General features: G+C 39.5%; 2 protein-coding genes across 2 annotated transcripts in view; one reads left to right on the forward strand and one right to left on the reverse strand.

Annotated features, from left to right (window-relative positions):
- SPATA5L1 (spermatogenesis associated 5 like 1) overlaps positions 1-11920 on the reverse strand; it is a 20135-nt gene that overhangs the window by 4828 nt on the left and 3387 nt on the right. The window contains 4 exon segments of the mRNA XM_014453499.2: positions 802-936; positions 2232-2456; positions 3067-3276; positions 5788-5946. Of these exon segments, the coding sequence (XP_014308985.1) occupies positions 802-936; positions 2232-2456; positions 3067-3276; positions 5788-5946 (729 nt within the window).
- The window catches only part of LOC102441079 (transcription initiation factor TFIID subunit 6-like), a 5787-nt gene continuing 803 nt past the window's right edge, over positions 6937-11920 (forward strand). The window contains 4 exon segments of the mRNA XM_014453505.1: positions 6937-6958; positions 9944-9990; positions 10132-10255; positions 10258-11918. Of these exon segments, the coding sequence (XP_014308991.1) occupies positions 6937-6958; positions 9944-9990; positions 10132-10255; positions 10258-11918 (1854 nt within the window).

The following is an 11920-nucleotide window of genomic DNA, read 5'->3' on the forward strand; positions in this document are numbered from 1 at the left end:
ATATATATATATATATATATATATATATATATATATTTGAATTAAACAATAAGAATCACTTCTGAAGAGGTAAGAAAGATTAACTCATCCATGGCTCATATGACAATGGTAAAAATAATGACATCATGATAAAATTTTAGTATTTTTATAGTTGACTTTTAAAATAGCCAACCATAGATATATCTCTTTAAGAGGCATGATGAATCTCTCTTTTGGGTATAAACAGTGCCATCAGACATGTTTAAAAGTAAACACATGAACTGTCAGACACAACTTAAAAACATAAGACATTAAAAATTAAAAAAATTTTTTTCATCCCTTCAAAACTTGATAAAGGCCCAAGGAAGAGAAAAAATTCTTTCTCCGTGTCTTTCACCACTCCCTGCCAATGGCCCTGGATGTTAAGGGCAAGGAATTCACTCATTCTTTGGCTGTGAATACCTTATGGAATCTCAGAATCTCAGATTTCTCCATGTAAAACAAGGATGCTGACCCATATAAGCTCCAAAATCCTTGTAACACTTTACAGTCCCTCCTTTCTAGTTGAAAAATAATGATGAGTAGACTCACCAAACTCACTGAAGTAACTACCTTACTTTTAGGTTTATGTTTCTCTGAAAATAGCGCCGGAATACCCAGAAAAAGCAGATTGAAAGGCAGGAAGAATGCAGAATCCAGTGTACAACACATACCATGTACACCCATATCCTGTTTGGGATTCAATTCTGCCAGTCTCCTCAGAGTTCAGACACTGATGTGTGTTAAGAATGTTCACACAGAGCAAGTGTGTACAATGATTACCTTTTCATCTGGAGGTGGAATATAAATAATCTTATCTATTCTTCCAGGCCGTAACAAGGCATCATCTAACACATCAGGTCTATTTGTTGCTGCAACAATCATGACATTTCGATTAAAAACTTCTTCAAACTCTACCTGAAGAAACACAACACGAAATAAAGTTAATTATTCAATGTATTTTTTTTAAATTACAAATCAGAAGGATCATTTGTTTTTAAATAGGGGTATCTTTTTCTTGGGACTGGGATGCTTATACCTCCTATCCAGACTAGCTTCTCGTTATCAAGGTACCCCAGAAACAAATGATTGATCCAAGAGCTACTTGTACACATGAGGAAGGGGGTGGCCAACCATGAGGGAACATCTCTCCATGAAAAGTCTTACTTCATAGCAGGAAACATCTACCTGGTATCGGAGGGCACCTGAGCATCAGCGAATGTTTACATTTAAATAGATGACTTAAAAGGACAGACGCATATGACAAACACATGGAGACGTGTGGTTATGAAAAAGCTGTGGCTCTCATCCTTGAAGAGGGAGATTTACTTTACTTTTTAATTTTCTTTCCAGAGGCAGAAATATGACCACCCTTATAAGCTGCAAGTATATAAATCCTGGATACAAATAAGAAATACCTAAAAGCAGCCAGGCCGTAGCCTTACACACTAAGCATGTAAAATGATGTGTTGAACTAAATAATCAGAGTAGTTCAACACTAATGTGATCTCTCAAAGCAGTGAGTTCCCTATATTTGCAAGTATTTTAGCTGAGGCTGGATAAACACACCTATAAGACACTATACAATAATTCATGCACTATGAAATCTGATGAGAACATTTCATGTGGCATATGGCCTAAGGAGCTATAAGTGACTCTCTTTCTATGGGACAGTTTTAAAAATGGAAAATAAGTAATAACAAGAAAAGAATAAAAGACAAGAAAAATTATCTGTCAGGGATTATTTGATTATTTATTACATCAACCTCTATCTGGGGAAGACTCGGAAGGGAGAAAGGTCATTTTAACTCCATTATAACCAAGGAAACCCCTTCCTCAAGGAAAAAAAGTTTTCAATTACTACGATTATTGGGGGGGAAAATCCGCTTTAACAAAAATAAATTTAGAAAGGGATTGACACTCGGTCATTAGGATATATATAGATATATAAAAAGAAAATCCCTTCTCCATTAGCAATATGTAAAGTTATATTTCTAAATCTTAGAATAAAATTCACATTCATATATAGCTGTTATCAAATTTACCTCACCTTTGCCAGCCAAAACACAAGTTTACCAGCTTTGTAAATATCCTAACAGAGCCTAATGGAAGGAATATAATTCCGCCTCTGAGATGAAGCCAGCTCAGGACAAGCTAGTGTAGGTCTGTTTAATGTGGGCCTGAAGTTTTGGTGGAATCTGGCTAATAAATACCTCTTCATTTTTTTTCAGCTCCTTGTATTTCCCCTGTTGATCTGATTTACTTCCTCTTCTCTCGATAGTTTTCAGTCCAACACCATCCAATTCATTCAGAAGAACAGAAAGAACACTCTCTTGAACATTACATCCTGTTTGGCTGACTGATCGAGAACCCAAAATTGAATCAATTTCATCCAAAAACACAATTGCTGGAGTGTTTGCTCTTGCTTGTCGAAATACCTTTTGTTAGGAAAATAAAAATATTAAAAAGCTATATATGATGCCTTACCTAGATGAATGTGTTTTCTACATTACTATTTTTACAATGTAAAAAGAAGAGAAAGATTCTAAATGCCTAAAAATTGGGGAACAAATAAATAAATGAATATTATGTAAGGGTTAAAAATCATGTTTTCAAATAATTTTTAATATTATGGAATTTTAAAAGTGATGTTACATTAAAAAAGATCACAATAAAGATACACATATATCTCCTGCCCAAGCAAATAAAAAGACAAAAGAAATTCACTAAAATGTTAATGTAGGTGGAGGGGTTATGAAGTATTTCTTATTTATATTTTTCTATATTTTCTAAATTTTCTATAAACAAATACATAACTTTTCTAAATTATAATAATAAAAGCATAATATGCTAATTAGACTAGACAGCTGATCGACCTTCTGGACAAAGCCAGGGCTGCGAGGGCCGAGCTCCTCACACGAATTTCGTGCATCAGGCCTCTAGTAATGAATAAAAAGCCTGTTACATTTTTAAAAAGGTTTATCCTTAAGGCATGAAATGAAAATTCAAAAGTAAACTTAACTACGTGGAGAAAATAAACCAACAAACCTGAGACAAGAGTTTTTCTGAATCTCCAACGAAAGGTGAAAAGAGATCAGCTCCACTCACTGAAACAAAGGAGCAATGACAGCTGGTGGCCAGGGCCCTCACGAGGGTGGTCTTAGCACACCCAGGGGGGCCGCACAGGAGAACTCCCTTGGGCTGTGTCAGGCCCATCCTAACAAATTCACGAGGGTGTTTCAGAGGCCATTCGATGCTCTAAGTATACAAAAAGAGACAGTCATTTTAGTGTAACAATAAAACATCACATAATTCAGTAAATGCATCTATTCCTTCAACAATTCTCAGGTACCCATACTCAGCAGCTGGGGATCTTATAACCTAAGTCAGGTCACATCACTGCCTTCTTAAAGTCCTTCAACGACTTGCCATCAGAATTAGAATACACTCCGATCCACACTCCTTACCTACCACTGCTTACAAGGCCTTACATAACCTGACTATCACCCTAACACCAGTTCATTCCCACCCCAGGGCCTTAGCCTGTTATTCTCTCTGCCTGTACTCTCCCTCAGGTCTTTGTGTGGACACCCCTCATCATTCAGGTCTCAGCTCAAATGTCCTTTCCTTGGAGAGGTCTTCCCTGACCACCAGAGTTAAAGCAGACCCTCCTCCTCCTAGTCATTCTATGCTATTGCCCTCCTTTCCTTTTGGAGCACTTATTCGTGCACTATCTTGAGTTATTATTTTTCCATGTTTGGTTTGTCATTCTGCTCCTGCTACATTATAAGCCAATTTCACCTCTAAATCCCCAGCACCTAGAATGACACCTTCACAAAGTAGGCACTCAATAAATGTTAACTGGAGAGTAAATAAAGGTTCACTACCCTTTAGGTAGATAGTTTTATCATCATAATTTTACAGATGTTGAAACCCAGGCTTAAAAAAGTTAAGTAACTTTCTCAGAGTTGATTGCTAATGAGGCAGAACTGAGACTGACCCTAGGCAGTGCAGACCAAGGGCAGAAGCTTTTAACTACTGATAGATTTTAACTACTGATAGATTTTAACTACTGATATATAAGACAAGACCTCTGTACCTAGGCCTCATGCTTGTAAACTAACAACCAGGCCAGAGAAGGCCATGGAGAAGAAACAGTACATACAGAGAGACACGAAACCAACTAATTCATCTCGCCAACAGTAAGCAGGAACAGAGGGGAGGATGGGAGGAGCAATAAGGAGCAATAGAGTTGACATGGAAGGAGAAGTCAGATCACCATGGGCCTTGAAAGTTTTAGGCAACACTGAGGAAGCAGTAATGACAAGGGACTGGAAGGAAATGAAACTAGAGGCAGGGAAACCAATTAAAATTCTCCTGCATTAATTCAGACTACAAAAATAACAAGGCTGGATGTGTCACAGGAAGTGGAGATGGTGGGGAAGGGATGGATTTAAAACATAAAATGTAACTGTATTTTACACAGGGACTAAGTTCTAAATCCAGAGGGGAGGTATGTGCATGTATGACATGACCATTTAGAAGACAGGTTTCTGACTTGGGGATGGGGTGGCTGGCTGTCTTCACTGAGCTAGGAAATTCAGGTGTGGAGGTGGAATTGATGAGCTGAACTTTGAACAAGCTACGTCTGAGATCCCTGGAAGTTATCTGGTAGGCAGGCAGCTAAGTACTTGATAATCAAAATAACCGTCTGCAGGATATAAAGATTTTTGAGTTAACAGTTTTCAGGGGACAGTTGGAGCTTTGGACTTCGAGATCACAAACTCACTCACAGAATGCAAAAAGAGGACTCTCAGGAGCTTGGAGCACTGACATTGAAGGTACGGGAAAGGAGTGTTCAGGAAGGCAGGAGAGCTTAACATCTCAAAGCTGAAGAGTTTTCAACAGGAAGGAATGGCTGATCTCTCACATATTTTGTGAAGATTAACAATGATGATCAAAATGGGGCATATTACAAATGTGTTTATCCATCGACTCTGTAGATCCATAGCTCCTAGTTAAGATGAGTAATAATGGATACTTATACTGGTAAGTCAGGCTTTGTATGTGTAGAGAAACCTAGTTCCTTATGGCAGGATCACCAGAAGGTAAACTGGCAAAATCCATTTCTGAACCTGCAATGCAGGCAAGAGGGTCTGGAGAGCTGTGACCCTCAACACATCCACTGTGAGAACCAGATCAAGTAGCCCTCCAGGCCATACTGATTGTTTACTATAATGTTGTGCTTTTACTAGTCCCTGGGAAAAGTGAGGTCCACCACCTATGTATTTGTACAGCCCACGAACTAAATCATTTTTATATTTTTTAATGCTTGGAAAATAAATCAAAAGAATATTTTATGATGTGAAAATTGTATTTCAGTGTCCATAAATAAAGTTTCGACAGAACACAAGTACTCATTATGCATTGCCTGTGGCTGCTTTTGTGCTATGATGGCAGTTGAGTGGCTGCAACACAGACTATATGGCCCACAATATTTACAGAAAAAGTTTGCTGACCCCTGTTCTAGATTATAAACTCTTTAAAGAAAAAAAACAATAAGAGGGTGAGGTAGCAAAATATGAAACATACTATTTGATGCCTATACAAGTCCAATTAAATAAGGACTGAAAAGTGATCACTGGATTTAAATGTGAGGATCAAAATAGTGATGGTGGCAAGAGCCATTTCGACATAGCGTGTTTTCATCATAAAGACATTACATGTAAGCTGTAATTTCTACTGGCTTCAGCAGATTCTCCATCTCACCTGTTTTAACTTCAGTTTTACATCTTCAAGGCCACCAATCTCTTCCCAGCTAACAGGCTTGATGTCCATCAGTCCAATGACACTTCGAAATGATGAAGGTTGAATCTTTTTAAAAGCTTCAAGGAAGTCTGTTTCATCAATCATCGGACTGTCCTGGTTCTGAAGAAAAGCACTCAAAAAAAAGCACAATCAAACCAAAAGTGAGGTGAGATTTTTGGAATAATTACGTTTTTGATCTTCTTTTGAATTTTATAAAGAAATTTATATATACGGTACAAAAAAACTAGAACCTCTCCCCCCAACCAATCATCCCTGAGGATGTCAAGCTTCCTGTGTATTCCTAGTAGGTTTTATAATAATAAGTATATCCTTTCAAACAGATAACACAAATGGGAGACCACACCACACATATTTGTACTTTTTTTAAAACTTAGAAATCTTTTCATGTCAACTAACAGAACTCTACCTCACTCCTTTTTTTCTACCTCACTTCTACATATCAAGTATTTTCTGTAATTTCCTCAAAGCACAATGACAGGGTTTAAGAGTGTGTGTACATTTATAGTTGTGACAGCTATTACCAGACTGTCCTCAAAGCTGCACCAATGAATACTTAGCTGCTGTTCTCCCCATATTTCTCCGGCACTGGACATTACCAAACATGTAAATTTCTCCCAATGTGACAGAGGAAATGAGACTCAGAATTGTGCTAATTAAATTTAACTAGAAAATCACTTTTTGGAACCATCACAGTAAAGGCTTCTTTGAGGAAGAACGGAGTCTAATCTAGGGGAGGGAAAGTTCTGATGAAGAGCAGGGTATCTGCATGATCTCAAAGGGTCTCCTCATAGATGTGTTAGTTGCAAAGGGAAATATAGCAGCTATATAGTGAGACACTGGACAGAACCTGGACTGGATGATCACATCAGTCACTACTTAGTGGTATCACCAATGAGGGATGGTGGGAATCTTCCGCTGCCCTAAGAAGAACACACTATGTCGTAAGGTAGTATTCCCAGCAGGCATGCATAACCTGAATCTATGAAGCAACATTAGGCAAACCCAAACTGAGAGACATTCTGTAACATCACTGACCCGCATCCTTAAAAAATGTCAATGTCAAATATCTCACTCACAAAATAAAAGGCCATGGAGGAGTTCAAGACTAAAAGTAAGTAAAAACTAAGTGTAATATATTATTCTGAACTAAATTTTCTACTGAAGAAAAAAAATGCTAAAAATATTGAAACCATTACCAAAATCAGCATGTGGACTGTAGAATTGATAACATTTTGTATCAATATTAAATTTCCAGAATATAATGACTATACTTAACCATACTATAGTCATGTATGAAAATACTTTTGTTGTCAGGAAACAGACATTCAAATATTAAGGGATAATGGTTATGATGTATGCAACCCAACCTCAAATGATTCAGAAAAAATACATACACACAGAGAGAGAAAATGATAAAGCTAATTAGGTAAAATGTTAAAAACTGGTGGATTTGGATAAAAGATTTAGCAGAAGTTACCTGTCTTGCAACTCTCCCTAAAATTATATTTATTTCAAAATAGAAAGTTAAGAACTGAAAGAGACTAATCTTTAAAGAGAATTTTTCATGTTTCTTGGCCGTTTGTAATCCTGTTCATACCTTATTACTTATTTTCTCCTAGACTGTTTCTCTATCATTTCATTTTTGGCTATTAGGTTTTATGTTATCCTAAGAAAGTCCATATTTACTCTAAGATTATATTTCGAAGAGCAATTTCCTTAATCATTCTAGTGAAGCAAGTTTTTTGTTAGAGTTAAAAACTCATATTTCTATTTGTAATATCTGTATTTTTTTAAAGTATTTGCCCTTATATCAAATTCTAAACATTTACTTGTCCAAAAATTCCCATTTTCAATAACTATTTTATCCCATTTATGTAAGATTATGTAAATTAATATATATGTATAGAGCAATTCTGAACAGTATTCCTTAAAAAATGTCAATAATTATAATCTCTGGGAAAGATTTTAGGCAATCTTTACTTTCTTTACAATTTTTTATCTTGTTTAATTTCTTATAAAGAACACTATTAAATAATTTTTAACTGGTTGGCAGTGTTAGATGCTGGGTACCTGAATACTAATGTTTAGATAACACCTACATTATTTCACTTGCTTCTCATAATCCTCTCAGGCAAATAAAATTCTTTTCCCTCTGTATGCAAATGTGCATGTATTAAACTGTATTTCTCATCTTTTAGTAAGAACTTCAACGTGAACAACTTTAATGTGTCCCATGTCTACCCTGGCACAGACAGAGGCAGTACCAGCCCCTCGGCTGCCTGGAGGGAGAAAGAAGGAAAAGATGGAGCCAGTACCTCTCCAGATGCCTCTGTCCCTTCTTCTTTTTTGCCTTTCTTTCTTCCACTTCCCCTGGTTGTTTATGAACTCAGCCATCACCTGTGGTAACTATGCCTGGGCAGGCCCCTCCTCAAGTAGCACTGGGCTCCACCCTAGGATGACAGAGGCTGGCTGGCACACCTAAGCCAAAGTGCTTAAGGTCAAACCTGGAACTTCAAAGCAAAGGAATCCTAAATGTACATCTCCTTTCCCATGCCCTGATCTTCTCTTCATCCCCTCAAAAGGCAAAATACACCTTTACACCTGGGATTTGTCATTAAATCTTCAAGCAGTTTTGGTTCAAACTCAGAAGATGAGGACATAAGTTCATATAACTCCTTCCCCTCCTTCAGTGTAAGAGTAAATGTATATGAAAAGGAAATAAGGAAGGATACAAATTATCTAGGTAAAGAGATCCATTAGGGTAAGTCATCCTTTTATAGTTTAAATTGGGTTTCAAAATTATAAGATCAAAGGACAATGTTACCATTACAACAGAGATTTATAAACGTTGTCCCAAATCTTCAGTATGCTGAAATTAACTTTTTTCTAAAGGGTTTTAGAAATTCAGGATTACTTATTACATACAAAGTAAACAGATTTCTCAATCTGTAATGTTAAAAATTATTGCATTAAACTAATATTCTAAATATTTTTAAGAAAGGTAGTCATGAATTAAAGATTTGAATGTCAAAGTCAAATTTTTAAAAAATTACAGGTGCCCAATCTTTTCCTGAGTTAGAAACGGTTATTTTCCCTATACTTATTAATAATAAAGGAAAATAGTATTATGACAATGGAAAAATGTCAGCGATACCACCTTACCCAAGAAATCAAAGTTTCCTAATAGATTCAATGAGAACACAGTATCATTTGATATTTCTGCCAAAAATGCAAAACCTGAGTCAAATTATAAAGAAACATTAGTCAAACTGAGGAGTATTTTACAGAATAACTGACCTGTACTCTTAAAAAGTTAAAGTCATAAGAGAAAGGCTGAAAAATGGTTAGATTTTAAAAGATTAAGAAATCATGACAATTAAATGCAGTGTGTAATCCTGGATTAAAAGTAATATTTTCGCTTTTCCTTTTAAATTTTTGCTCTATATGAAATGTGAGACAAATGGTGACATTTGGATAAAGCCTATATTGATTCGGTAAAAGTATGGTGTCAGTGTTAATTTCCTCATCTTGATCACTGCCGGAAGCCGGTCCATCCTTGCTGCTTGACACAGTCGCTGCAGGGAAGAAACATCTGCACAGCATATGTTTCAAGGGACCTGGCGTATATGGCATACTGTTCTTAATATGTTTGCTCCCCTTCTTGGCGCTGTGTGTTTTAACCAAGGTCACCTCTCCGAGAAAGGTTGTTTCCCCAGGTAGGGATTTTTCCCTGAAGTTAGGGAGGGGATAAAACCCCTTTACTAAGTGCCAGGCGGGTAGTTAATCACTTTAACTACAATCACCCTTAAGCTACATAATCTTTACTCCCTGAAATGGAGATAAGAAACACCCTAACCTTTGGAATAGAAATTGATAGGATTAAAATCAACTGGTATAAATACAGATGTAACAAGACAATAAAACACAGAACCTGGCTGGAGAACCTGGCTAGAGAACCAACTATGCTGATCATCTGAACGCTGTCTCCGTGTCATTCCTTCTTCGCCAACTCCGTCCACACCTTTGGGAACCCCTGGACCTGCTGGGGCTGGCCCCCAACAGATCACTATACTTTGGTTAAAATTCTTGTTTTTAGGAAATATACACTTGCATTTTCAAGGCTATAGGGGCATCATTGCTACAGTATGTTCTCAAATGTTTCAGATGTTAAAAATATATGTAAGAAACAGCTGTGGAAGGTATCAAAAGTCCCAAGAAAATGTACTTACCACTTTTTTTTTAATCCCCCAAATTAATTTATCTTAATTTTAAAAATTAACATAGGGGAGGGGGCGGGGCCAGCATGGTGCCGAGCGCCGGGTGAGCAGCGCTTTGGCAGTGGATCTCCCATCTCTCCACCCTGGGGCATCAACCTTCAGAGGAGGGAGGAAGAGCTCCAGAATGGCTGAGAGAAGCTGAAGCTCAGCAATACTGTGCTGCCTTCAGAGTCAATGAAGGTGGTGGCCGAATCAATGGGCATCGCCCAGATTCAGAAAGAAACCTGTCAGCTGCTGACAGATGAAGTCAGTTACCGCATCAAGGAGATTGCACAGGATGCCTTAAAATTCATGCACATGGGGAAGCGGCAGAAGCTCACCACCAGTGACATTGACTATGCACTGAAGCTAAAGAACGTTGAGCCGCTGTATGGCTTCCATGCTCAAGAGTTCATTCCTTTCCGGTTCGCCTCTGGTGGGGGCCGGGAACTCTACTTCTATGAGGAGAAGGAGGTTGACCTGAGTGACATCATCAATACCCCTCTGCCCCGGGTGCCCCTGGACGTCTGCCTCAAAGCTCATTGGTTGAGCATTGAAGGCTGCCAGCCAGCTATCCCAGAGAATCCACCTCCAGCTCCCAAAGAGCAGCAGAAGGCTGAGGCCACAGAACCCCTGAAGTCAGCAAAGCCAGGCCAGGAGGAAGATGGACCCTTGAAAAGCAAAGGTCAAGGGGCTGCTCCAGCTGATGGCAAAGGGAAAGAGAAGAAGGCACCACCCCTCCTGGAGGGGGGCCCTTTTCGATTAAAGCCCCGAAGTATCCATGAGTTGTCTGTGGAGCAGCAACTGTACTACAAGATCACTGATGCCTGTGTGGGGTCATGTGAAGCCAAGAGAGCGGAGGCCCTTCACAGCATCGCAACAGATCCAGGGCTCTATCAGATGCTGCCACGATTCAGCACCTTCATCTCAGAGGGGGTCCGTGTGAACGTGGTGCAGAACAACCTGGCCCTGCTCATCTATTTGATGCACATGGTGAAGGCACTGATGGACAACCCTACGCTATATCTAGAAAAATACGTGCATGAATTGATTCCAGCTGTGATGACCTGCATCGTGAGCAGACAGTTGTGTCTGAGGCCAGATGTGGACAATCACTGGGCACTCTGGGACTTTGCTGCCCGCCTGGTGGCCCAGATCTGCAAGCATTTCAGCACAACCACTAACAACATCCAGTCCCGGATCACCAAGACCTTCACCAAGAGCTGGGTGGATGAGAAGACTCCATGGACTATACGTTACGGCTCCATTGCAGGTCTGGCCGAGCTGGGACATGATGTGATTAAAACTCTGATTCTGCCACGGCTGCAGCAGGAGGGGGAGCGGATCCGAAGTGTCCTGGATGGCCCTGTGCTAAGCAACATTGACCGAATTGGAGCTGACCACGCGCAGAGCCTCCTCCTGAAGCACTGTGCCCCTGTTCTGGCAAAGCTGCGCCTACCACCTGACAATCAGGATGCCTATCGGGCAGAATTTGGGTCCCTTGGACCCCTCCTCTGCTCCCATGTGATCAAGGCCCGGGCTCAAGCTGCTCTGCAGGCTCAACAGGTCAACAGGACCACTCTGACCATCACTCAGCCCCGACCCACGCTGACCCTTTCTCAGGCCCCTCAACCTGGCCCTCGGACCCCTGGCTTGCTGAAAGTCCCTGGCTCCATTGCACTGCCCATCCAGACACTGGTGTCTGCACGAGCTGCTGCTCCACCTCAGCCTTCCCCTACTCCCACCAAGTTTATTGTAATGTCATCGTCCTCTAGTGCCTCATTCACCCAACAGGTCCTGTCCCTCAGTACCTCAGC

This window comes from Myotis lucifugus, unplaced genomic scaffold, assembly GCF_000147115.1.
Source record: "Myotis lucifugus unplaced genomic scaffold, Myoluc2.0 scaffold_23, whole genome shotgun sequence".
Lineage (NCBI taxonomy): Eukaryota > Metazoa > Chordata > Mammalia > Chiroptera > Vespertilionidae > Myotis > Myotis lucifugus.